This window comes from Hippoglossus stenolepis, chromosome 16 (genome assembly GCF_022539355.2).
Source record: "Hippoglossus stenolepis isolate QCI-W04-F060 chromosome 16, HSTE1.2, whole genome shotgun sequence".
In the NCBI taxonomy this organism is placed as follows: Eukaryota; Metazoa; Chordata; class Actinopteri; order Pleuronectiformes; family Pleuronectidae; genus Hippoglossus; species Hippoglossus stenolepis.
Window position 1 is genome coordinate 7,240,595 of NC_061498.1, and position 27,905 is coordinate 7,268,499.

At 44.1% G+C, this 27,905-nt stretch overlaps 1 protein-coding gene across 5 annotated transcripts in view; it reads right to left on the reverse strand.

Moving 5' to 3' along the window:
* Window positions 1–27,905, reverse strand: part of tnrc6c1 (trinucleotide repeat containing adaptor 6C1) — a 41,798-nt gene that overhangs the window by 11,692 nt on the left and 2,201 nt on the right. For 4 of the 5 annotated variants that reach the window (XM_035179863.2, XM_035179865.2, XM_035179864.2 and 1 more), the window contains exons 2-9: window positions 24,247–24,349; window positions 23,425–23,446; window positions 13,052–13,408; window positions 3,913–6,432; window positions 1,290–1,490; window positions 567–751; window positions 406–483; window positions 43–261 (exon numbers count right to left, since the gene is read on the reverse strand). In XM_035179863.2, coding sequence (XP_035035754.1) covers window positions 43–261; window positions 406–483; window positions 567–751; window positions 1,290–1,490; window positions 3,913–6,432; window positions 13,052–13,408; window positions 23,425–23,446; window positions 24,247–24,309 — 3,645 coding nt within the window. In that variant the 5' untranslated portion in view covers window positions 24,310–24,349. Of the gene's footprint in view, window positions 1–42; window positions 262–405; window positions 484–566; window positions 752–1,289; window positions 1,491–3,912; window positions 6,433–7,782; window positions 7,931–13,051; window positions 13,409–23,424; window positions 23,447–24,246; window positions 24,350–27,905 lie in introns of those variants that run through there. The other variant, XM_035179867.2, reaches the window with a different exon arrangement.

Below are 27,905 nucleotides of genomic sequence, written 5' to 3' on the forward strand. Positions count from 1 at the left end.
TTCAGCAATTATTTCTTTTAAACCGATGAGTGCCCTGCTCACCTTATCCATGAAGGGCAAGCGGGGGTCTGCTGAGGGGTCTTTGGAAAGAAGCGGGGGCCGAGGGCAGCTCATGGGCTTGTTGATGAGCCCGTTGTTGTAGTCGTGGCCGGCCATCCCCATCCCCCGCTTGTCCAGCTCCGTCTTCTTCTCCAGCAGGGCACTCATGGCCTGGTCCAGGTTCATGTTGTTGCTCTTCAGAGCCTCCTCTGCTGGATCCCTCTGTAGAGAAAACACAGAAAACTTCAGTGTTAGGAGAAGATGAAAGCAAACATAACATGTTTTTTCGCAAAAAAAGTGCAGTTTGTTTGTCCAGTAGTTGGTACTAGAATAGATTAACAGCAGTTTATAGTCAATTCAACTCACAGGGAAGCCCATGTCTGTCAACTGTTTGATGAGACGATTCATGATCCAGGCATCTTCCTGCTTTGCTGGGACCTTCACCTGGAGGAGATGATGATGGAAAATGATTATTACCACACTAATAGTACTTAATAATGAAATATGGAATTTGCTCTGCTTCACACCTTCTGTGGGACCTTTTTAGGATTATTGCCCCAAGAGTTGCAGGAGGAGTTGCTCTCCTGGGAGGGAGCACTATTCCACATGTCTCCCTCGTCAGCATCCCACTGACCCCCTGACAGGCTCAGCTCCTCACCTCCACCTCCACCTCCACCTCCACCTCCCCATCCGTCTTGCATAGGTTTGGGGGCTAAAAAACACATGGGAAAAGTTGTAAATCAACCAATGTTAACAACAAATATGTAGCTGTACTTTTACTTTACACATGATAACTTATGTTAGCTTTCACTTGGAATAAACTTTTGAAGCTCAAGTTACTGTTATTGCAAAACAAAATACATCGTAAAGTATAAACTTATGCCACATAACAGTGATTCTCAAGTTCTCAAGTCATTTTGCCTTTTGGGTGAAGCCTTGAGTTTTAACATTTTAAAACATAAGACAAAAAAAACAGGAGATTAACACCAGTTTTTGATGAAAAAAAAAAGAAAGTGAATGAATCCAAGGGGGAAAAGTAATTTGACTGAAATATTTGACAGCCACTAGGGGTCAGTGTAGATTTCTCTGCAAAATCTCCAGGACTCTTGCTTCCCTTGTGCCATATTGATGTCCTTGACTTGACTCATCAGGAGAGAATAACTGTTTTAAGCGACAGAGCACCCATGTGTTAACATTATTCATCAAGAGGTGTACATAATCATAAAACCATAAAGGGTTCAGCTATCTACCAGGTTTGCAAGATGCAGACGTCATTGCTGGGTTGCCCCTGCCATAGCTGTCCTGGTTACCGTCACTCCAGCCTCCACAGCTCCCAGTGTGTTTGTTCCAGGCAGACGTCCCATTGTCCATGCTGACCGGAGCAGGTGCAGGTGCAGGTTCCCCCCAAGAGGTCTCCGATTTTGTGTGGGAGCTTGGTATTTCTCCCCAGCCTGGAGGAGACACAAGGACAATGGCTTGTCAGTTAAAAATACTTAATCATACCTAAACCAATATCTAAAAAAAAAAAAGGTATGCTTTATGTATAATCAAAATTGAATATGGATTCTGGCATTGATTCTTGTGTGACTCATTTCTCATAAAAGGGCAGAAAGCAACACTGTGGGAAGATCAAATGATTGGGAAACTATAACAGTAGGGAAAACCATTTTGTTGTAATTGTTAAATCCATCATTGACTGCAACTATCTAATAATTCTAGAAGTCTGTCTGTATGTGGAGTTCCACTTAGGAGATTTGTTTTCACACATATCTCGATTGCCGTTCATATTACTACTACTTTCAATTTGAATAAACTTTGAATGAACAGGTGACAAGTGCTATGTAGCAGTGGTGGCTGAGATTCTCTCAAAGCAAGTGCATTCATGACAACGATAACTAGTCCTCCTGTTGGGGGCTCTGCCAACTGTAGTGAGCTTCTTCAATCTTTGAATAAACAGGTGAAGGGTTCTACGGACTGAGTCCTGCAGCAGGTCTTTATTTGCCTCTGCTCAATTACTGCAGGTCAGTTTCACAGTGTCAGAAAGAAAGCTGCAACCAGCATCACCACAGCCCAAACAAACAGTCCATTCTAAATGGGCATGTTTACAACGGGCACTGCACTAGTTTACTAGAAATATCAGGAAAGCTAAATAAAAAGCGACATTTTTTTACAACCTAAAAATCAAGTGCCATTTCTCAATCTGATGTTACAGTGCTTCTAAAGTGTTGAATTTACTACAGATAATACAATATCAATACCAGCATCGGAATGCCTCCGATACTGCGGAAATTGCCTGGCGAGTACGTGAATCTATGTACCGATCTGATACCAAGTCTTTAAAGTATATTACCTTTACCCAGATAAAATTGCAATTTCCGCTACAAAACAGTTAGAATGAATGCCATAGAACTTCCCTTTACTATGCCTGTATTTGTTTTTCAAAGGGTTAAACCTGAGCCAGGCCATACAACAAACAAACAAATCTAAATGGCAAAGTATAAAAACATGGAGTCAAGTTGTTTGTGCTGGCTCATGTTAGCATACATTTCTGCTTAATAATAGTATGAGACACTCTCTTCAATTCAAATTTCTGCAGCAATCAATTTGAGACAAACCATCTTCATCACGGCTCTTTATTAAAGAAAGTCTTTGTCTGTTGCTAAATGGCTGTCTACTCACACTAAGGTTATCTCATGTGTGATAAGATGTTTCCTGTTTAGTTGATATAAACTGGCCCTCAAGTCTAATTGTGCCACTGGTAAACGCCATCACCACATCTATCCTTCTGCTTGTGCGTGTGAAACAGCAGTCGTGCAGGGAGGCAGAGACCTGGGCTTGGCTTAGAAGGATGGCTGACAGAGGGAGGAGATGCCCATTTAAAATTTGGCACAGCCTGGACCCTTTTGGCGTTAGAGGCAAAGTGGTGTCTCCGGGCCTGTTTCAGTGCCAGACTCAGCTTAGCTCTCTCTCTCTCTCTCTCTCTCTCTTCAGGGAGAGGTCAAGTCGAAAACACTGCTAAAAAATGATTTAATTAAATTCACCCTGTTTTGTATGACTACCTGAAGTGCTACACTGACACACTTGCACAAACAAACTTTATAATTTTTTTTTATTTTTATTTTTTTATACAATGATGAATATTTAAGGGTTGTGCTTATTTATTTTCAACCCACTATATGCACAACATCCAGCAAATATGGACTTAGCATGCAGGGTCATGTGAGGGACAGCAGGGGGCGCCTGAACTCTCTCAGGGGCTTGCTCCACCCCCTCCCCTCAACTACTGACAGATGGTGTCTCCCATATAATCACACACTTCCGATCCGTCTCAAACTGTTTGTGGTGATTCGCTATTTTCACAAGGTACTTTGTAAACAGCATTCTTGTTCTTCCTCTGGGTGCCCATGTGGGGTTTCCAGGGTGACCCACACACAGACGTGCACAGTGTTGTGAAATGTGAGGAGCCTCGTGGAGGAGCACGGCTGGCACTGCTTAACTAATTTGGATAGTCGCTTGGGTATAAATCCAAGGAGGGTAAACTAGGTCAAGATTTTACCTTTAAGTGGATCAACAGCTTGGAGCTTAACAGTGCAGTGTGCGAACAACCTAGCCAGCTTTCATGTTTGACACCTTTATTTTAACAATGAAAAAGAAAAGAGAAACTGATAATATATGGACCTGATATAATTAAGCTTGAGTTACATTGATTTGAAATCTAATGGCCTTTAAACTGACCAGTATGAACAGTATAAATCAGTGTCTGTAATAGCCTTGGAATCTGACCCATTTGGCCATGTGGTACTGTTAAATCAAAATAAAATGAGTAAATTACACAATTACACATAACACAGTCACAGTATTTTCTTGTCTTACCTTGAGCTATCAGGGGAGCCCTGTTGTGAGATGGCCCAGGCGGGTGTTGCACAACAGGATCCATGGGCCCACTGGTGGGCCCTGGGTTTTGAGAGTTTTGACTGTGATTTTGTAAAGGTGCAGGTGGCCCGTGATATGGGTGATTGTGAGAGTGGTGATGGTTGTTGTTTGGAACTGGGGGATTATTGCCTCCAGTGGGAACTTTAGCCTGGGAATTTCCTGGATTATTCTTGTCCCACAAGTTGACTGCCTTGTTGTAGGCACCAGGGTCACCCCAAGCTGAGGTCCCATCATCTATCTCCATTTTACGTCGGATTGAAGGTGGGGAGGGCTCTTCCCAGCCTGTAGGATCAGCTGAGGACTCCTGCTTACTGCCACTCAAACCTGCAGCTTGCTTCACTGAGTTTGAGCCACCCCAAGAGCCTACGCCCCCTCCTCCACTATTACCACTGGGCCCATCCTGAGGCTTGCCAGCCCAACCTTGAGGAGGGCCACTGGGACGCTGGGAAACTGGTTCTCCCCAGCCACCATTTCCTCCAGCTCCAGATATCCCTGATCCTGAAGCTGCCATTCCCCAGCCTCGTGGCTTTTCCTTCCAACCTCCTGCCTCGCCCTCCCAGGCAGGGTTGGTGGGACTTTTTTTGCTCTCTTCTGGTTCTCCCCAGTCACCAGTGTTATTGCTGCCTCCACTATTGCCCCAGCTGTGGGATGCTTTTTGTTGCTCTCCCCAGCCTTGGGATGTTGCCTTGATGTGAGAATCGTCCCACCCACTTGACTTCTCCTCTCTCCATGACTGACCACCATTCTTGGGTACACTGGTGGTGGGGCCTCCTGCTGGAGAGTTCCCCCAGCCACTGGGGGCACCTGGGGGCTTAATGTTGTTAGGTGGCTCTCCCCAACCAGAGTTGGGCTTGTTGGTAGCTGCTATGCTTCCACCCCAACCTGAAGCTCCCTGAGAACCAGGCACATCATTTTTGCTCCCAGGGTCAGTCCTCTGAGTGGGGCCCATGCTAGTGTTGGAGGGCCCCTGGGCATTGTTTGGAGTGGTTGGGCCAGAGCCCCGTGATTCAGTGGCTGCATCATTCTTGCGTTTACTCTCAATCATATCCCACGAGGTGTGCTGGCGAACAGGGGTCTGTCCCCAGCCAGTGTTACACAACACCCTGGGGTCCAGATCCTGTGCAGGCAGCAGAGGAGCTGGATTATCTCTGGATGAGTCTCTGCATGGGGGATGTCCCTCCATGCTTTCACTGCTCCCTTCACTGGCACCAGCTGTGCTCACAGCTCTGCCCCAAGGACTAGCCTGTGGCGCCTGTGGCTCCTGCGGAGGAGAGCTGGGGGTATCCCAGCTTCCCTGGGGCTCTTCAGTGTGCTGCTTCCCCCAGTCTCCACGGGACTGGTCACCCCATCCTCCAGTATTTCCTGCTCCACCTCCGCCATGGCCCCAGCCAGAGTTCCAGCCAGGTGCCTCCTTAGATGAAGGTGCCTTAGAGTCGCCATTGTTACCCCATACTGAGCTACTATCTTCTCCATTGACCTGCGGGCCCCCTTTTGGAGGTTGGCCCATTGAACTCATCCCTACAGGTGCATTACCCCAGCCAGGCAAGCTGTGGATAGGGCTTGACGGTTCCTGCTTATTAGTGTGATTTGGTCCATCAGTTTTAAGGTTCTGAGGTTCTGAACTGAAAGACACATTCGTGGATGGGGAGGGGTGTGGCTCTGACATGTCAGAGGTCATTAAACCACCCCAGGCGCTGCCAATCCCAGAGGAGTTGCTGTTAGTGTTGGCTCCAGTACAGGTGCTGGTCTGGGCTGGTGGAGGGCCAGGCTGATTACAGAGGTTTGGTGTAGGTTGAGGAGGTGAAATGGTGTTGGCTCCCCCTGAGCTGCCTCCCCCTATGCCAGCTCCATCATGCCCCAGCATGGGCCAGGCAGATGGGTTGGCATTAGGGTTTAGGTTCAAGTTATAGTTGGTGGTGGAAGATGATGAGCCCCAGCCCCTGCTGCCTGCTCCCCCCACTGGACTGTCACTCTTTCCTTCATTCCCCACTGAGGACTGAGGGGGGCAATGGGAGGGTCCAGGTCCAGAACCCCAGCTGCGATTGGCTGCAACCTGGCTAGAGAGCATGCTGGTTCCACTATGACTGGCAGGACTGGTTCCACTGTTGGCCTTGCTGCTAAGGTGGTTGGCAGGGAAGTGGCCTGTCTGGCTGTTGGCCCCTGTGGCCATAGTAACTGTACTACAACTACTACTAGTACTGCTGCTGCCGCTGCTGCTGCTGCTGCTGCTGCTGGTCAAGCGACCAGGGTCAGTATCCAAAGGGCATCCTCCAGGAGGGGCCTGGCTCTTGCTGAGGGTAATAGAAGGCCAAGCCTCTGTGTCCTTCTGGTCAATAATCAGTTGATCCCAACCACTGAGATTGGTGGAAGAGGCAGCACTTGTGGCACTCCTATTAGTTGGCAGGTGTCCCCAGAGGGGATTATCATACTGGGCTCCCTGGCTGCTCTGGGGGGGCAGGTCTGTATGGGAGGAAAGAAAGAAGATATGAGCTATGTACTGTACGTCATCACACCCACATATGCACTAAAATAATATTTGCAGTATACCTACAGCCTACAACAGTGTTGTTGAAGCATATACATCACCGAAATAAAAGCAGTCATGGAGTGATCTAGAGAGGACTCATCACTGTAGATAATATTCAAACTGAGAATTGGCTTTTAGTCAAACTGCTTGTGCTTGTTTCTGTCTAGAGAAATCTAACAAATTAAATCGAACACCATAAGTGAAAATAGAACATTTAGATGTTACAATATTACCGAATAAATGTATTTTTTGAAAATAGCGTTAAAATTAACCAAATGGAAAATTGTATCACATGCAAAATCATGAAATCACTCATTTTCCCCCAAATGAAACAATACTCTAAATGTTGAGCATTGCATCTTCCAGATAGTTCACCCCAAAAAGACGGCAGATTTGAGGATGCAATCAATGACAAAGGTCATGCAGAAGACATCCTTAACTTTTGACCTGCTAACTGTTACAGTTATGACCTCTGCTTGACATGAAGCACAAATACTCTACACTTGCCCGAGGCAACGAGTCTCATCACAAACACGTCAGCCTCCATCTGCTTATACAACTGCTCTGACAGCACTTTGAGTTTCTCTCACGCTGCCTGAAGTTCCAGTGTGCATAAGGATTGTTTTGGTACAGTGCAAGCCCAGCTGCAGATCATGATCGCGGCACTGATCAACTGGCACCACCAAATCGCCCATTTCCACCATCCCTTGTGCTGCAGCTGCTGTTGTTTACAACTACCTTGCATACCGCATTTGTTTTCATAGACTGACTGTATCATGACGATAAGAGGGAAGTGACAGTATTTGTATACCATCCCATTTTTTTTCAGTGCTTGCAACTACAGCAGAGAGAGAGAGAGAGAGAGAGAGAGAGAGAGAGAGAGAGAGAGAGAGAGAGAGAGAGAGAGAGGAGAGGAGGCAGTGAGAGCAGGGGGAAAAAAGAGGGCACTGTGTTTCTGACACACACAGCACTGTCGTTCTGTAGCGTCACTCCACTGAGAAGTGCAGGACCGCCATTTTCTTAGTCCTGAAATAGTGCCAAAAAGGCTCTGAGCTACCGTCTGTATATCCACCATCGCTGCTTCAACAGCATGCATGTCTCGTTCAAATTAATAAACAAAACACAAGAAGTCAACACTGCATGCGTGCACTACCCTTACGCTGCAGTGTTTAAAGTGCTCATTTGCAAAGTGAGTAAATACAAGCCACCAAAACAGTGCAGTAGAGCCAGACAAGAAAGAGAGAAACAGGGAGACAGAAAAAGAAAGGAGGGGGGTGAAATACCTGTGGAGAGGTGCCTCCCAACCATCCTGTTAAGAGCTAGGTTTTGTGCAACGCAGCGGCCATCCTTGTCTCAATATGTCTGCTCGGCTCGCCAAGCTTCTGAGGCTCATTTCTGAAGTGCTGCCAAGAAGTTGCACAGCTCTTGCACGGCATGAGACAAACCCCCCTCCCTTCCTTCCTCACCCCTTATGCTCTGTCCCTCCCACCAACACTGCTTTGGCTGGGTTTCTCCTCTTCTATCTATTGCCTCCCTCTGCCTTTATTTATATCGTGCCCTATTCCTATCCTGACGGAGGATATCTTCTCTCTCTCTCTCTCTGGTAAAGCACTGAAAGAAGGCAAGTTGGGGGAGGGGAGTGTTGGAGGGATGGGGTGGGGAGGGCTTGGTTAACAGCTAAACGATAATGCCTGGAGACTTTCATTATGCACTCATGAGGCATACGGTAAAACAAAACAAAGGGGGTTCTTCCAAACTCACCCTGTCCTTGCATCTTTCAACCTTTCAAAACTGTCATTAAATATTTAGCCAAGACCACTCCATCCGCAATTAGCACTGCCGCCCACAATGGAAAACATCATGAGCAGCAGTGGCGGGCAAGAGAGAGAGCAAGGGAAACCCCACAAAACCCAGCTTCAACCCCTCTGGTGCTCGGATGGCAACTTTCTCACACATGAACATGTTTATAAATGTAAGGCCACACCATCAGATCGCACGTGATGTACAATGTCTGTTTTTGTAAGTCACTACAGGCTAGAAATGCAGTGATGATGAGCAGCAGGACCATCTCTTCATATGGGTGCTTTTAGGGCACAGGGCAAGGGCATCAAATGAGCAGCTTCATATGGATCGGTCACGGTGAGCTATGATGGCCAGGTGATCTGGTCACAAACATGGAGGGTGTTGGGAAGTCAATAAGAGTTTGGGGAGCATGGAAAAAAAAAAAAAAAGAGCAGCATTCGCCTGGATCAGGGCTGGTATTGTTTACTAATGATCCCAACGCCCACCCAACAACACAATAAGTCAATGTTTGGTAGAGAACAGAGTCTCTTTATGGACGAGGCTCAGCCCCCTGTGCCGCTCCACTGTGAGGACCTGACATGCGGTGAGGTCACACCATACTACTAGATGGCCACTTGCTCATTCATGTGTAAAAATACACACAGTGACAACACTGCATCGCCTCTGTGGAAGCAAACACGCTGCTGGTACACTGAAAAAAAACAAAACAATACTTCCTGACTACTCCAATAGTAGAAAGGCCCCCACTGCTGCTTTCCAGCATTTTACATAGAAAATGGACATGTACGCACATGTTGTGATGGTGTGTGTGGTGTATAAAGAAAGACAGGACAGAAAATGACAGACAGAGATGGATGTCAAGAGATGGAAGGAAGAAGTAATCTGGGGGAGTTGTGTGTGCCTCAGCTGGACTGATCCTGGCTTAATGAAGTCCCTGAGGGGCAGAGAGACTGGATGGTACAGTGCTGACAATGCACGCTGCCAGCCAGACGAACGAGCTCTATGACGGGCACGCGCGCACACACAAACCGCATTTCCCAGGAATATGCTACCTCTGCATTTAAAGGCTATATATATGACATTCACTGCCACTAGATGTCGCACTAGTACCTGCATCTCAGACCAAAACAAACCATCCACAAGTGCTCCTGTCAGTGTGAGATACTTTGTGTTGGTAAATGTGTGTTTTTAAAAACTGTGCTCACTTTCTCTCTGCGGGCCTGCATGGCGCCTGTCTGCTACATAGCATGGCTAGCATTGTTAGTGTGCTCTGAAAGACGTCTGTGCGGCAAAGGGACAAAAAGTAGAGTGTCAATTCCGACACCATGTTTACATAACTATTGATCTTTATATCACTGAGCTGGAGCCAAAGAACAAAGAAAGCCCTTCACTAATGTCACCTTGCTCCAGCTTTTATTTGGTCATATATGATAGCAAATTGAAAATTGTTGAGGTATTTTTCAAGTAAGCAGCTGGTATAAAAAGTTACTATGAGGTGTAGGTTTCAATGAGGTATAGGATAACATAGTATAGCCTCGACTTAACTTTGTGAGTTTAGGATTGTCAAAAAAAAAAAGAAGCTGATTTTCATGTCGAAGACATTTCTGTTACTGCTGCTGTTGGGAAATACGCTAGATTGGCACAGATAGTTGAATTATATCAAGGCAGAAAGACAGGGACAGTGCAGAAATATATGCAACAAATACTGTGGATGCATGTGTGGATGCTTTCTGTGCAGCTGCTTTGAAGTTCATGCATTCATGTTACCATCTTAATATTCTCTCAGGGGAAAAAGACCAACAGAGGGACAAAACATGGCTTTTGAAGAAAAAAAAGGGTAAACATCTGAGACATCTGGCCGTCATGTTTGCCTGTGAGTATCCTCTTTCTCTTCCTCCTCTAAAGGATAAACCAGGTCAAGGGCTTTCTCCAACATGCCAGTCTTAAAATAGCTAGCTCTCTCACGCCTCCTCCACATGAAAGGGCCTTGGGATATGGATTGTTGGCCAAGCAAAAGGTAACATTGGGAGACAGCTTTCATAATGGAAAGATTGACAGACATACATAGAGTTTGTGCAGCCGGACTAAACCTGGCCGCCCTAGGGCCAGCGAGGGTTATGTGTGAACCGAGGTGTTGGTATAGCGGAGGTGGAGGAGATGAACACACGAGCATCAGAACAACAAGCGCTGCAGAGAAAGTCAGAGGAGCAGAGGCACAGAGCGGGCGGAGCGAGATAGAATCAGAGATCGAGCGCTGAACATTTGTGGTTAACAGAGAGCTGATGTTTAATCACATCACAAGACGTCCCAGTCCTCTTTGAGGGGATTCCCAAGGCTCTTTTACAGCATCAGCAGCAGCAGGCTTAAAGAGCAAATCAAGTTTAGCCTGCAAACACTCTATTCTCCACGAGACGACCTATTAGCACATTAGGTACACTGTTCTCTCACTTGACGAGGCCCGTTTGCATTATGATGTTTTTTGTTAGTGTCTGTCTCTGCTGTAGTGAGCAAGTATGCACACTGGCACATAAAACCTCGATCATTACTTTACAGACAAGGGAGTAATTATAAATCCTGAGTGATTTCACGAGCACATTATAGGACTACATCAAATCAGAGGACAAGACTGTAAGGACAGAGCCATAAATGTGGGATTACCAATGGTGTTCTCATTGTGTGATAAGTCACACACTGCTGCATACTTTACAAAACAGAAACTAGGCTAAGAGGTTTTTGAACTAAGACAGTAGATGGGGAAGGAGACGCGTGGAGAATTGTGAGGGGGAGGTTCCTGACTTGTGTTGAATGTTTAGCAAACAAGATCTGTATTGGCGTATATGAAGCCCTCCCACTGGACTCCTATTTGACGTTCAGTCTTGAGGGTCCTCCTGTCTGTCTGTCATAAGGCAATCAGTCAGCTCAGAGACACACAGGAAGCAAACCAAAGCAGAGCAGGCCTGCCAAAGAAGGGCGGAGAGAAGCAGCAGCTTTTACCGTAAGCCATGAGTCACTGCAGCCCACAGTACTGGACCTCTGCCATGCAAGCTCTCTCTTCATTTCTTTCTTTCCCTCTCACTCTTTCTATCAGTGCCAGGTCAGGCCCACTGAGGCGCGCAGCCAACGAACTAGCTCCATATTGCTCCTCCTCCAAGAAAACAGTTAACACTGTATAGCTGGTCAGCAAAGCTGGACGAAGAGTAGGAGGATGACGAGGAGGAGGAGGAGGAGGAGAAGACGAAGATGGGATAAACATCTCATCACCAAGGAGACAGAGCTGTATTCAGCATCAGAGGGGTTGGATGATGCTCAAACATACACTTCTAAAAAAAGCTTTTTCTTTCCCAGACAATTAAAAGTGCCAAGTGTCCTAGAAAATTTGTATAATCATTATCAAAGAGCAAATAATAATTTGTTACGAAAGAAACAGACCTTTACCACTTTGAAATACATGAGAACCCAGTTTACTGTGACCAGGAAAGAAAACACATAAACAGAGATAGCCAGCTGTGTTTACTCTCCATCGTCTACCCCTGTACGCCTCTATCCCAATTTCGAATTCCCAGCCAGGAAGAGGCAAAATGAAAACAAACAACAGTCAGCAGCACCTGTGATGCAAGTGCCTTCGTACTGTTCTACAGGTACACCACACTGTTACAACCCCGGTGCCAAACAATGACAAAAGTCAGCAATCATCCCTTCCAAACGCATTAGAACAGATGAAAACTTACGATAAAAGCAGCATCTACAACTACTGCGACTTTTTCTACTGCCGTTCAGAGTAATTTAAACATGTTATTTCATGATTTTCGTATTTATAGAGTACTGATTACAACCATATATTATTAAATATAAAAAAAATATTGTCATAAATTCAATACTGTGTGTTAATGGTGGGAATAGAGTCCACAGTGTTGTTAGAGTCTGGTATATTCTCGACAGTTTGGAAAATAATGTGATTGTGTTTTATTTGATCTGAGCTACATAAAGCCAGGTAGACACTATATTGGCTAAGCCTGATTAAACAGTGAACTGGTCAGCCACACTTCATTACAGAACCGGACTAAATAACTCCCAGATCAAGTGAGATCATTGGTTTTGGTAGTCTGAACAGTTCCACAGTCTGATCTGTCTCATGGCTGCTGTTTAAGATCGGTACAATTTTAGTAAACTGGTGTTAACAAAGCTTTGTTTGAGACAGCTGTGATATAAAACTGAAATTCACTGCAGAACCAACCATACTGTTTGCGTCTTGCAACCATCTGCGGCTCCATATGATTTTCTCTTTACTTTCCATTCAGAGTAAAACTGCACAAAAACTTTTCTCTCTTCGTCAAAACAACCTGACAGGAGTTCTGTGCTTATGTTCAGTGAGAGCAGCAACGTCGGGGTCAGTCAACTGACCCGTACTGTCTAAACAAAAGTTGCAGGTGCTGCTGTGCAGAAAGGCAGATTAAAATGTGTGTGAGTTGAAACATATACAAGATTAATATAAGTGCACAGTGTCTACCCAGGTTAAAACTACCCTATTTGCTTTTGAAATCCACTCATCCTTCTCAAGGTAAAGTCAAATATCAAAGCCACATCAAGCCATTAACATTCTGGATATATTCAAGGTAACAAGTAATCCACAACTTTTCTGCAACAACCCCCACTGCCCCATATTATACTAGCAACTGTCTGCTTGCAAAAATAACTGGCAAAGAAAACTGGAATAAGACAGTGACTTGCCAACTGAGTGTCTAGGCTGACCTGTAGGCAGGCTGGCTGTGGAGGAAGAGGAGCAGGAGGGAGAGGAGTGTGCGGGTACAGCTGCTGCTGCAGGTTCAGTAGTGCTGGGACGTGTTGTGGTGGTGAGAAGCAGGCTTCCAGAGGGCAGAGGCTGACCCCTCTTCAACAGCTGCTTGTGCTCCTGCTGGCGGAAGCGAGGGGGCACCTCTCTGGGTGGGTAGCGCTGCTGGAGCAGAGTCTGGGGCTGCTGTGCTGTCTGTGGCTGACCTCCGGAGGGAGCGCGCTTGCCATTGCCACTGCTTGGGGCTACAGACGGGGCGGCACTGGGGTTGATGGGGGGAAGAGGAGGGGTGGGATCGAGCTTGGCAGAGTCTGGCACTGTGGAAGTTGGAGAATGGGGGGTAGTAGGAGAGCAGAGATGGGGAGGTGGGGGGTGGAGGTACAGGAGAATTAGGCAAAAGCAGAGTTGTTGAGCGCACAACAATGGAAAAGCTATTGACTGACTAGTTAATCATTATAAGTCAATAAGTCCATGACATTGTTGTTTGGTTGCATTTTTCATTATATTTGAAATATATTTAATATTTGAGTTATAATAATGATAACATTTGCATACACATATGGATACAAAATTAAAATCAAAACATGTTAAAATGTAATTCAAACAAAAAGGAGCTGATTTTAAGAAACATGTTAAAATGACATTGAAAATAAAATAAAAAAAGAAAGAGAAATAAAATAAAAACAATTAATAAAAACAGAACAAAAGGAAAATGATAAAAAAGTTAAGAGCGCAGCAGTTAGGATATATTAATTGCTGCCCTTGCACAAACGCACACAATTACCAGTAGAGCTGAACTCTGCTCTGTAAAGCTGCTGTGGCTGAGCATTTCCACCACGGCTTCATTTTAAAACCATGGTCATTTTTGGATGTGAACAATAAGGCAAATGAGGAGAGGAGTCTATAAATGCACCAGATTCACTGTCTCTCCTGCCTGGCTGAGCCTTGGATTCAAGGCAGTGGTCAGACTAAACACAAGGCTGCTCTTTGGAGGACCAGAGGACCGTAATAATCTCAGGGTTGTTCTGTTGTAAACCTTCAGCTTCCAGTGATGGCCGAACAACGCGGCTCTCAATGTCTGCCACGGTGCATGGTCACAGATTAGAAGTGTTGAAGAGTTCAAGCAGCAGATAATGGACATACACTGCTGTGGGCTGTTGTTTCCGTCAGGAACTGTACTGTAATGAGTGCTCTGCTCTATTAACATTAAGGTATTCATGGTTTGTGGTAGGTTATGGACCCTGAAATAATCACCTCTCAGTTCTCCACCAAAGCTGTATTAACTGCTTGTAAGGCTGCTGAAGCCAAGTGTTCATGTCCACTAGCTTTAGTTACCCTCAGCCACATAGTCCCTCTTGCTTTCTCACTTAACACACCTTGGCTCTGACCATTAATTTCCCCTTGGAGGATTTTTGGCTTGGATTCTCTGTGTTATCTTTTTGTAACATTTCAGCCACGCAGCCAAGCTTAAGCGATGTACTATGTTCACCAGCTAGTCGTTAGCTGTGTCTGTCTAATGAGAGGGAGGTAGAGTACAGTGGGTTTTTAGAACTCCTCTGTTAGAAACAGCTGCTGCTAAAACCAAGCCATGAAAGTGAAAACAGTTAAGTTGTAGGTCTGACTGAACAATGACCTGAAATGTACTTTGAAGCTTTGCAAAGCCGAAGGGACACCTCTCATGTTACATCCCGTCATTTTATACTATCTGCTGTCATGATTGTTTCAATTAACCTGTATTGATTCAATCCTGCCGAGCTGATGGCTTAGCTGACCCTGGAGTTATTACCATCCTCAGCAGGCAGGCAGACCCGACACAACACGCGTGTCACCTACACGTCTGCAGGTTTACATGAGAGCGAGCATCCTCAGGCTTGTAGTTGCAGATTACCCCCTTAATAATATAAAGTTTCCATTTTGGCATTCAGGTTGAATACAAAATATGGATATATAAGTGCTTTTGATTTTCAATATGATACCAAATCCTCTGCTTTGTCTTAAAAACAACTCAAAATGCAAACATATTGAATTTACTACCATAGAGAACTAATAAAACCAGAAAATATATAGAGCACTAAGAATATATACATTCAAAACCAGCATTTATTTTCCTAAAAAAAAAGAAGACTAAAAACATTGATTTACAGTTAATCATTATAGCCCTATTTGAAAAACTGTAAACGTGTAAACCATGACAAGAAAAGAAGAGGAAGCCGAAGCTGTGAATCATGAAGTCCTCAGGGGGCTAATATACTGTGGCTGAATGTGGAAGTGCGAGGTTAGAGGTCCCCACTAAGTCAAACAAGATGATCAGCTCAGGGTCACAGAGCCATTGCTGTGTGCATTATGGGACACAAAGCACACTGGATAATCGCCTCAGTACATTTCATTACATAATAGAAAAAGCTGGTAAACTAGAATGTAAGCAGGATGCAAAAAATGTGTTTAAAACCTAAACATGCTGTACAAGAACATACCCAAACATCAGCTTATCGGACGTAATGTGCACTAAGCATAGATTGTGTTTTGAGTTCTCGCTGGTAAAACAAAAAAAAAAACAAGGCGGGAAGAGAAAAAATAAACTGTAAAGGCATCAACCACAAGAAGAAGAAAATCTTTGTGTGGCCTAAATGAGTTATAAAGAGCAGTGCTTCGCCATTGGCTGCCATCCCGAGTGTGTGCAGTGAAGCAATGAATAACTTGCGGCCAGCCCGACACACTGAAAAACAAAGAGTTATGTAATGCTGAGGCCCACACTGAGGGGAGAGGACAGGATGGTGTCGTGGAACATACACTTGCACAGCCTTGTAAAAACTGACAGATGTCTTCACTCACATAACGGACTACTTCTCTGCCTAGTTTTACTCTGTGTGTTTATGTCTGTCACAAGTGTGTATGTGTGCGTGGGGTGTAGGGTTCTGAGAAATGTATGCCCCCAATGCTGCAGCCTGTGTGAACTACAACCACTGACTGCACAGTTTCACCCGTATCTGTCTGAGGGGTCTCACTGCAGGAATCAGGGGGAAACTCTGGAGCTGGAGCTGGTGTCTGGTCAGATTTCTCTACATCTGCTCCACTTCCTCCCTCATCTCGTGCTTCACCCATCCCCACCTATGTTCGCTACGCTTTCACTTTCCCCCATTCACTGTGATCTACTATTATTTTTTCGTCATCAGTGTATTAGGGCTGGAAGATGCACACAATCATTAATTCCCCGCTGATTTTAAGAGGTGATTTCCTTATTTTTTAAAAAAAAAACAGACTTTTGTGGTTGTGCCACAATGTATAAAAATAGTTATGGAGGCGATCGGTATACAGTTGGGACTCTCTGATGTGTGACGTAGATTCTTCTCGAAGCTGGGGGAAGGGGGAAGCTGGCTGGCTCCTCTGTCAGCCAATCAGAGGGAAGAGACGAGGAGGGAGCGGGAGGGAGAGCGAAAGAGAGAGCTGAATGTACCAGAGGATAGGAAGGAGGTAGAGCAGGGAGGGCTGAGGGATGAAGAGAATGGTGTGTGTGTGTGTGTGTGTGTGTGTGTGTGTGTGTGTGTGTGTGTGTGTGTGTGTGTGTGTGTGTGTGTGTGTGTGTGTGTGTGCGTGTGTGTGTGGGACAGTCTCCACCCCCTTGTGCGATCCACTGTAAGATCGAGTCTCACTGTTTGAAACCAGCTTTGGTCTAAATCCGCTTACAATTAGACCACTATTTTGCCCACAGTATTCCACGCAATTTTAGATTCTTCCTCTTACAAGAGAGCCGTAAACCCTGTACATTTACAAACACCAATAACAACAAAATGACTGATACATTAAAGTAAAAATGTCTAATATTTGCGATTATGTTGAGGATGAAAATCATACATTGATTCTGGGTCAGAAAGGGGATTAGGAGTAAAAAAAACAAGAAATTACCTCTGGCACTAGCGAGGTTTATTAAGCCTCATGAAGTCGTACATGGCAGTGCTTTGCAGAAAAAAAGTGTAAAAGAGTAAAAAGAGATCAGAGTCACTCTCTCTGACAGCCTATTTGCAAAAACACCATCCTCAGCTGTGCGGGCGCACCGGAGAATTCCCACTTCATCAAAGATGCACATCAGACTGTGGCTTCGGGGCTGTGTGCGCTTCACGCAGAGGAAGACATCCCATTTTCCACTTTAAAGGAGTCTTAATTTTCTGAGAGAGAGAAGATGATAGCATGCCTGCCTGACTGTTTAAGACCTAGAGGTTGGGGGGAGGTTGTCTGGAACGATATCAGAGAGTTGAGGGTATGTGGGGGAGAGGAAACTGAGTGGAAAGCATCAACGGTCTCTCTCTCTCAGGTAAAAGCAGAAAAACAGGCCACATGACCTTGAAGATAAAGGATCCTTCTGTGTACGAGTTGTGTAAGCGGAGGTGCACAGATAGTTACTTCTCAGGACCCACAGGCAGGGGCGCAGCTAGAAATGTCAGCCCTATTATGAAGATCCGTAGTTTAATAATAGAGAAAATGAAAACAAGAATGAAAGGAAGAAAACAAAAATGTGCCCTAGAACAGCCCCAAGTGAGCTAGATAACCACTCTATATATATTTTTAAAGTGACTTATGGACTTTGTTTTGCAATAAAGATGGACAATATATATAAAGGTTTTTTTTAAACACAAAAGAGAATTTTACATCAATAAATTAAGTCAAACACGCTGCCTGGAGATGGATGCATAAAATCAGAGATGGGTAGTTAGTTTAATCTTAACTTTTTTCTCCCAGCTGTTGTGCCAATGAGTTAAATTTTAAAAGCCAAACAAAAATGTTTGCCACACCTCCTGTACCTGTTTCAAAATAAAAGCTCTCCAGCGTTTCTGTTTACTGAATCCATTCATTTGTTTTTAAAAAGCTTTTATTCTGAAATACTTGCAGGAGAGGCACAGCTTCATACTGTATAGTACTGGTAATTATTTAAGTATAAAGGACTAGTTTTATACAAGGAAATACATTAGTCACAGCAGAAAACCTCACAAAGGCTGTAGTTATAGGCTGGTAAAAGTTAACATAAAGAACTTCCGGTGATGGGCAGTAGGCTCTGAAGATAAACATAAAAGCTAGATTTAATTATAAGCATTATTTTTATCATCATGAGCATCAGGACTTTAAAAAGACATTGCTGTTAATTTGGCCTATTCAGGTGCAAAGAAATCACAGATTTGGATGAGGTGACAGATACTGTGCATCAGGAACGCAACCCCTTATTAATTTTTAATTTAATTTAAATATTAAATGGAAGACACAATCACAAATTCTCCAAAAGCTCAACAAACAACATAAGGGAATCTGGAGGTTACAGACTTGACTTCCCTTTAAAGTGTATCATACTGCTGGTGTTACTGCCAAACTGTCTAAGTAAACTACTCTGATTGGAGTAAATCCAGAAACATAGAAATTACTAGGATGTCTAATTAAGAGAGGAGGCGGGAGAACACGTGAGCGAGATCGAGAGGCATGTCTTCAGGCTCCTCCATCTCGTTCCTCCACTGGGCTTTAAAATGTGAGCAGTGCACCTCATAAGAGAGGCTTAATTAGAAGTGAATAAATATGACACTGTAGTTAAGAGGGGAAACCTCCCTTGCTGCTTCACACACACAACACAGATAAAAGCATTTAATGTCTGACGGCACGGGGCAACAACACCACACACCTGAGTGGTAGATTACACTTGTAAGTCAAGTCTTGTCTTTAAATAGGTCTGTTTCTGAGACAGACAGCTTCCCTGGACTCATTACTATCATGTCCCTGGCCCTTTGTGCCAACAGCTGCAGCCAGACCAGATTCCACTGCCTGTCACAATTTAGAGGAAGTGATGTGTGAAAGAGAGTGCTAGTCTTGTCTGCCTGACCTGAGTAGCGCCCACTGGACCAACACAAGTCACTGTGAGCCCGATATTCGCTTCGCACAGAAACTGCAAGAGGCATCAACCAACACCACTGTTGAAAAATATATTTGGAGACATTTCACAAACCTAGCTTCTTTTTGAAAATACCAAAACAACACATCATCCTCAGCTCACATAACAGCCAGTTGCAGAAATTCTCATAACACCCAATTTACCACTAATAAAACTACACCCATTTCTGACCTGCTAACCTCTTCCGAGTTGAGTTATAGATAATTCAAACTACTGAAGTATCTATACATTAACTGGCAATAGGCTCGTATGCATAATTTATAGCGCATGACACTCCACAACAGGCCAATCAAACCATTACCTCTGTTGCTCTTTAAAAATGTAGTTAATCATCACTGCTGCTGCATCCGTTTAAACTGTGCTCACTGGGATAAGACATGTAAAAGAGGCAGTGACGATGACAAGAGGCACACTGGTATAAACTCCCCCCTGATCGCACCACAATTTATGACTCTCCAACACAAAGCGCTGGGCGTAATTAAGGGAATGTGAAACGGCAAATTAATCTGTTATGAAATTACTGCCGCAGCACTACTTTATAATGTTATCTTTTATTGCACTGTGTAAATGTGCGCCTTGATGTGCATGTTCGTTGCCCCCGTGTCTTTGATAGGGATAAAAAAATTCACAGTGTGAACAGAAACACAATAGGTCATTAACCCGTAGACATCAACTCAAGTGCAGCTTGTCAATGGCAGGCGGCCTCTGTTGTCGGACACAATAACTGTGATGGGGCTGATGCCTAATACTATTACTCTGTAATCGGGTACTTTCCAAAGGAGGGTTGGTCTGTGGTACAACGCAGGAGCTGACTATTCAAGGTTTGAAATTACAACTTGTCACTCACACACACACACACACACACACACACACACACACACACACACACACACACACACACACACACACACACACACACACACACACACACACACACACACACACACACACACACACACACACACACACACACACACACACACACACACCTCCACTGCACAGAAGATTCATTGGACGTTTAAATTAATGTTACAACACTTAAGGGTCGTAAAATATTCCAGTGACAGATGGAAGAAAGCTTGAGAGCCCTTCCGTGACGCTTCTTCAGAACACTGATTTCTGAGTAACAAGCGAATGACACTGACATTGATAAGTGTGGAGTTTAAGTAATATATTTGCGTCACGTTTACATTATCTATCACAACCTTAAAAAAAGTCAACTGTTTTTTTTTTTATGTACATCCATAAAAGCAGTCGAAAACAGATAAATGGATTGAACTATTAACAATGACAATTAATTTAACGCAATATAACTTTCATACAAAAACTCTGACTTGTCGACAGATATGCTTTCCATATGTGCAAATACAGTCAGATTAATACCACTTTTAGTTCATAGATACATAAATATTTCTTTTACAGATCATGTATAAATCCCTCTCATCCCTATCATGTTCTGAGCCGCAGAGGGAATCAATGCAACAGTAGCTGAGGTTTTGAAATCATATAATGTCGAAGATCACACATTTACCAACATAAAGTCCTGTGGTCGGTCTGTTTCACTTTCAAACCGTGAATGAACTGCACCAGAATTAACTTGGAAGCAAAGTGAGACCCCCCCCCTCCTTTTTAAAGGCTGTCTCTGTTCCGCTGTTTGGTCTGCAACAGAGTTCAATGAAGAGCGTTCACTCCGGCCCACACAAACGACACTAACACATCAAGTTTGAATATATAAAACAAGTTGGGTGTAAAAGCCCCCCCTCACAGGTATTTTTGTATTTGGAGGTGAATGAGCTGCATTTGCGAATGAAAAATCACAACATTGTCAGTGTGGGCTAGTGTGGCAGAGGGGTCGGTGTAGTATTTGTGAGATTAAGGTCAAACTATATGTGTGTTTGCAGAGGCACACGATGTTCATATGCTTTTAATGTTTGCCTGTCACATCAGGGGACAGGGAGAGTGACAGTGAGTGTGTGTCACAGAAACGAGCCAGTAGAAATATCCTACAAAAGGCCCCCTCAGCTGTGCCGGCAAACAGGAAACTAGAGTGCATTCTGTCTGTTTCTTCTGCTCTCGCATGACTTTTTCCATGCAGCTCTCTAAAATCAACTGAAGGCACCCTGTTTTAGCAGCCCCCCCCCCTAAACTTTGCACAAATGTAACCACGGCAACTTGTCCCATCTCCTTCCTTACAGCCCACCTTCTGCTGCTACCTATTTCCTCTGCTCATTCCTCCTGTTGGTCCCAGGGTGGGCTTCTCCATCAGGCCAGACGGGAGGTGGTGTAGTGTTACTATGGTGCTCGAGGTCTTCCTGGAGATCTCCAGTGTATGGATGCCTGTTTATTCAGCTAGCACTGTTTTCCTAGTTAGTTCCCAGTGTACCCTGCATTAGCATCCCAGACAATCTTTTGGTCAGTTTGTTGTTTTTATGGTGACTGAGCGACTAGTGTTTCTTCATTAATGTAAAACAACAGTCACATATTTGCTAATAATAACATTCATACATATGCTGAGATCTTTAAACCACCGAGCAGGTTTTCAACTAAAGTCGACTCATTCATATGTTGAAGAAATCCAGTAACTATTATCCTCTTTCTTCAGTTAAGAACAGCCCTATGGAAAACTGACCACACATGTTCAGAGTACACAAATATATACACTGTGCTTAAAGTCAACTGTGACATTTAAGGGAGTGACGATCACAGTAAATCAAGGTCAAGGCACGTCGCTGTTAGGGGCCGCAGCCAAGAGAATAATTGTGCAAATCACAGCCTGGTCTGCAGATGAGGAGAAAAGTGTGGTATATAGGTCAATTTGCAGATGCGGCGAAACAACACAAAGTAGATAAGGGACAAAGAGAATGCTAACATAGCTAATTCACATCACATTCATTAGTGCAGCAAACAGTGAGGGGCTAAGGGTGACTCAGACAAGGGGTGGGGGGGTGGGGGCTACCTCAGTGACAGTACAGTCTCATTAACTCATCTTTCAGGAAGAGAGTGGGAGGTCAAGGCGCTGACCCTTGAATTCACAGTTGTACGCAGCCACAAGAAGAGAACGACTTACTCCTCCTTTTAAATGATTTAAAAAAAAAAAAATCTGCTGAAAACACAACACACTGGTGTTTGCTTCAATACCCTGTGGGGACGACTCTGACATAATGCACTCACGAGCACCCTTTCCCAAACGTTAACCATCGCCACTGAAGTCGTTTTCAGGCATGAAATCGGGAAAATGTCGGCAAAAATATCCTTATGAGGATAAGAAACATCCATAAAAAACAGTAAATGTCCAGAACATTCGGGTGATGGGTGGCGCCTGTATAGAGCTTGCAGGAGGCAGGTCATGACGTATAAATTCTGCGGCGGAAATCAAACGTTTCGGTTTGCAGCACACTGCGGCGTCGACCCTTTTCAACAAAAGCTCTCAAATCTCTTTATCTGCTTCTTTTACATGTATTTCCTCTATTTCATGAGATATTCCCTGAGATATTTGTATATTTTTTTTTTTTTTAAATAAATGATCATCAAGACACCCACTCACTTGCTGTGAATTGCCAAGACTTTTTCCTGCTGTGTTCTCACATGGGCGTCCATTCTTTTGCTGACAATAAACTGCTGTAAGGCCAATAAGCTGATGCCCACCAGAAGTTCTAATCAGATCAGCCCTGACTGCCCCTTGAAAGACACCACCCTCCCACTCCCATCTGCCTGCTTAAAGCAGCAAGGGGATCTGCTCCTTACTGTCCATATCTGCCTACCTGCCGCTCCCTGGTCGTTAAGAGCATTGGTTTGGGGGAGACAAAATGCAGAGAGTGGGTTTGCAGCTGCCACTGAGGACGAGTTAAAAACCTGCAGGCTAAGCATACTCTTTCCTACAGAAGTCACGTTTTAGTCCAGTTTACTTGAATCTCTCTCTCTTGTTTGTTTGTTTGGTGGGTTTTTCCCTCTTGTTTTCTTCTCCTCTGATATTCCTCCTCACCTCTTTCCTCCTAGGTATGCCCAAGGAGCCAATGGGGAGGCCTGAGGAGCAGCTGCAAAATCCCCATGCTCCTTATTAGTCTTGTATGGGCACCTGGCCTCTTTCTTGGCTCATGTAGTATGGACCACCTGGCTGCTGCTAATGCATTCAGTTGAAGATGTTTGTATGCCTCATATACAAACTGCACAATGGTGAACGGGGGGGTAAATTGAGTCTCAGTGGAAGAAAAGTAATCCTGTAGAAAATCAGCCTCTCTGTTTGAAAACCTCATATTTTAAATTCATGGAAAAGACAGAGAAACCTTGTGTTAGCATGAACATACTAAACAAAGGAAGATCTACACTTGCAGGCAAAATAAACATAGTTGAAGAAATTATGATGCAAAATACATTAAACAAACAACTTAATAAGTAACCACAACTCACCTTTGGTTATCTGTTCTGTGGCCTGAAAAGAAGAGAGAAATATATTAGCAATAGAAAGAAAGAATAACTTAAGATGACGCAATAAGCATATTTTCCGCGTATACGTGAAAACTGTGGGTCTTAATGTCAAATCACGATTGACGCTTGCTTTCCACCTGCACGACCAGTCAGGGAAATTTTAGGGGCTGGTTTTGCTCATCTGTTGAAATGCTAAGAGGTTCATGTTCATTCATAATGCTTGATGGGATAAAAGGGTTCATTTGGCGTGTACCTACAAAAATAGATAATACAAATGTTCCTCTCATAAGATACACAAACCTTCTTTTGGCAGCACTGACAAAAAGATTTCAGGGATACAGACTACTTAGAACAGCAGGCCAACCTGTTAAGCTAACAAGGAAAACAGACACACGGAATGAAACAGTGAAGAGGAGCAGTGGAAGTGGAAGCATACAGGGTAAAGATGAGGATAAGGATGACATAATGCATGGGCTCAATGTGCATGTGACTACACATCTCTGCAATGTGCTACAATGAATACAGGAAGTGGAGATGAGAGGTGGGAACAGGTACGAAGTGAGTGGGAGCAAGAGAGCCACGTTTTAGATAGATCATTATTACTTTTAGATATTCACTCTGACAACCCCATTCGTCTCTGTACCCTCCCTATCTATGTGTCTGTCATTCATGTGTGTGTGAGCATGCTGTGTCTTCCAAGACTGGTGCCACTGGGATGTTGGCCAGAAATAGGACAGCGCTGGAATTATGATATCAAACGAAATCAAAGGTGAGTGAGTTTGTCAAGAGAGGCCACAGGCTTACCTTTTTCTGAGCGGCTTCTTTCTTTTTCTTCTCTTCTTGCTTTTTCTTTTTCTTATCTTCCATCAAATGGTTGTCTTCTCGTGAGTTTTGCTTCTTCTCACAGCTTAAACACCAAGAGAGAAAGAAAGAGATGGACATTGTTTTTATAACCAAACACCAGCAAATGAGAAAGATACTATGTATCATCAGGTGATCACTTGCAATTTCTGTTGTTGTCAGTGGCCGCTGCTGTAATACACAAAGTCACGTGTAGCAGTAATACAACCACCAGAGAGAAGAATGTGGGTTTGTTTTGCACTTGACTCCCAAGCTGCACATTTCTTGTCTAAGTGTAATGCCTTGAACTCTGTGTGCACACACATGCTTTAGTTTGGTGGTGTTTGGGGTTGGTTCTGGAAACCATTAAGGAGGCCTTGCAGGTTTAGATGGGACCAATGAGACGAGGCCCCCATTCTTAAGTCTCCACCCCCAGCCAGTGCAACAGATCCCAACACAACTAATCTGGGAGCAGACTACAAAACAAACTGCCTCACGGTTGTTTGCCTCTGCCAACTGGTCAAGCAGCAGGAAATATGGTCAAATCCCCCCTTCTCATAGTGTTGAATATCGGCCAGTAAAGGCCATTTGGATATATAACGTCAGTACTTTATCATTTTATCCCACGAGACATTTGTGCAAAATTTTGCCATAATTAGTGTATGAATGCTTGAGTTATGGTCCAAAATGTGGTTTGTGAGGTCACAGTGGCCTTGACCTTTGATCACCAAATTCTTATCAGTACATCGTTTAGTCCAAGTGAACGTTGAGCCACCTTTCATTTATTAACTCTGCACCTACACCTACACTACCCTGTCATGAGAGGAAAAATGTTCACAACAGACACCCACTTGCTGAAAAAAACAGATAATACCCCTTTGTTTCACTTGCAAATGCTAAGAGGTCAGATTTAGTCTTTATAAATAACCCTTTACAGAGAAAAAACTGATTTAAAAATTAGAAGTAGTTACTAAGTTTTTAAGGACTACACACAGACAAACTAGTCTGGAAAAAAAATACATACAACGGAATCCTTCCTTTAAAAATTGCACATAAAACCATCAGCCTTTTTCTACTTCCAAGCCTTTAATGCTGCAGGCAACAGAGGTGTGTGCCATTGCCTGGCAACAAGCGCTCCCTGAGGCCCTGGTGAGCAGTCAGGTGGAGACAGACAGTGCCCTTAAGCATTCAGTTTGGTTGTGGAGGTTCAAGGATGGAATTGGAAAACCGAAAGAAAAGGCAAACTTGGACAAGCGCTACACGTTACAAGTACAAATCTGAGCTTACAGTTAAGAGCCTTAGTCAGTTCTTTGGCTCATAACTATTACTGACAGTGTCCTTTTTACCTGTCCCGGCTGCTTTTACTTGACCTCAATGCTAAATGTCAACCAAAACTGTCCAGGAACTTTCCTTAAAAAAAAGTTAGAAAATGACAACCCCTGAACGAGAAGCACGCTTACACTTAACTGATTGAGAAACCAGTTGTACAACTAGCAGGTATTGTCATTTAACTGGTAGTGATTGGTTGAACATTTGAGAGTAGATTTTCCAAACTCAGCTTGCAAAGTGTGCAGCAATGCTTTGTTAAAATTGATGACAGAAGCTTCTGCCACGGTCGCCAAAAAGCCATGTTCACCTCTGCCCTTAGACTGTGTGGCTAACAAACGGGTGACATATAAGGTCACCATGACAAAGCCGCCGATTCACCTCAAACATCAGACCCCTGCCCCATTGTCTGTTCTTTACATCATCTTTTACACTGCTATCACATGTGAAGACACTGAGTAAAATGGTCAGAAAAATAATTTTAAGTTATGTTATCTGAGTAATCAAACAAACAGACAAAACACATCCCGTGTCAAGTGTTTTTAAAAAATATATATTATCAGTAAGTTTCAAAAGTAAAAAACTAACTACATTTCTAGACAATATCCCTCACTCGCACACCAGACCTCCTGGCTACCTCAGCACATGCCTTCAAAGTCTGTAAGGGCTGAAAGGTGAATCTTGCAGCATGACAGGCCTGATGGCTCAGAGGAGCTGGGATGAAGAGGAGCTTTAAGATAAATTGAGACTGTATTCCAAATTTGCTTTGACACAAAAACGTCCCGCCACTATTCACCTATAGACTGATTTTTACCACCTACGGGCTGGTATGGAGCCTTCTGGTGCAGCTGCAGTTCTAAATATATATCGGGTGCTGCTCCTTTCAAAGGAATCATTGGGCTTGTGTTATGAAGGATCAGAGGATGAGCGAGATGCTCCAGTTAATATGAGCTGCTGTTGGCCTCCGATCCAGACGAGGAGAGCGTGTGCTGAGAAATGCGTCAAAATGATTTCAGTTTAAGAAACATTTGGTCCCTGAGCTAGAAAGAGAGAGTCTCCCTCAATGAAAGCTGCTGTTTCATTTCCAAACATGTGCCTGGCTTGGACAGATGTGTGTCCCATGGGCTCTAAGTGCTAACTGATGGTGAGGACACAGTAATGGAACCTTCTGCCCACTTGCTGTTTCACCTCTGGTAATATAATGGTGCTATATGGATAGGCAGAACACATAACTTTAAACCACTATTTAAAGATACAGACTCCATCATAGATTACTAAAGATGCTTTTAAAATAAAAAACATTTCTAAGGGCCCTGCTTTCAGATATAAATGAACCATTCACAATAATAAAACAGTCTGTAAATCAATGAATCAGCCAGAGAAGCTACACCAATGTTTTTTTTTTAATTTATATATTCTCGTAGTAGCGGGCTAAGCTACATCATGAGCAGCCGTTTGTTGGAGTGAGGCAGGGTGAGTGTCGACATGAAAGACACAGGCCAATGAGCTCGGCTGTGTTGTGGAATTACACCGTCCTGTCAGAACAACAGGATTAGAGCCTGGTGTCCGTCTCTAAACCAGACACTCACTTCACAAAGCAAAACAAAAAGGAAAAAAACTGGGGAGAGCCCAAAGACCGAAGAATGACAACCGGCATAAAGCTGGTAGAGAACCAAATGGAGAAGGAGAGGAAGAGGGGCACTGTCACAGCCAATGGTAATGCTGTAAATGCCCGACTATCCCTAAATGAAGCACTGAGGATGAGGGTGCTACAATTGATGGGGCTGGTTTGTGTGTTTGTGTGGGCGATGGGGGAAGGGGTGGTAGACGGCCGTCGCTGGGCACATAGCCAGGAATGCCATCGCAAGCCAAACAAGAGCACGGTGAGCCTTTGGGAGATCGCTTGCTAGCAGCCACAGCAGCAGCCACAGCCACAGCTATGGCAGGATGATCAGCCCCTTTTGCTCGTCTGCACGAACGCACGTTAGGGCGACACAGCTTTTATGCTAACTCTGTAAAAATATCCGATATGCCGCTTTGTACAAAAAGCAACAGACCAAGCAGTCACTGCCACCTTTCAATTTGTGTGAAGGTTTAAAAACTGCTGGGTAAGCACTGACAAAGTCCTTGTGCTCTGCAAAGAGGATTGCAGTCTCTTAAGTACTTGAGGCTATTCTCAGTGTGGTCATGTTAATGCTTTCTGACCCAGGCTAACGACAACGAAAAAAGAAACTTACGCCGCACTCCTAGTGTTCGAAACTGGCCCGAAAATAACTTGTATGGCTGCACTCCAAGGG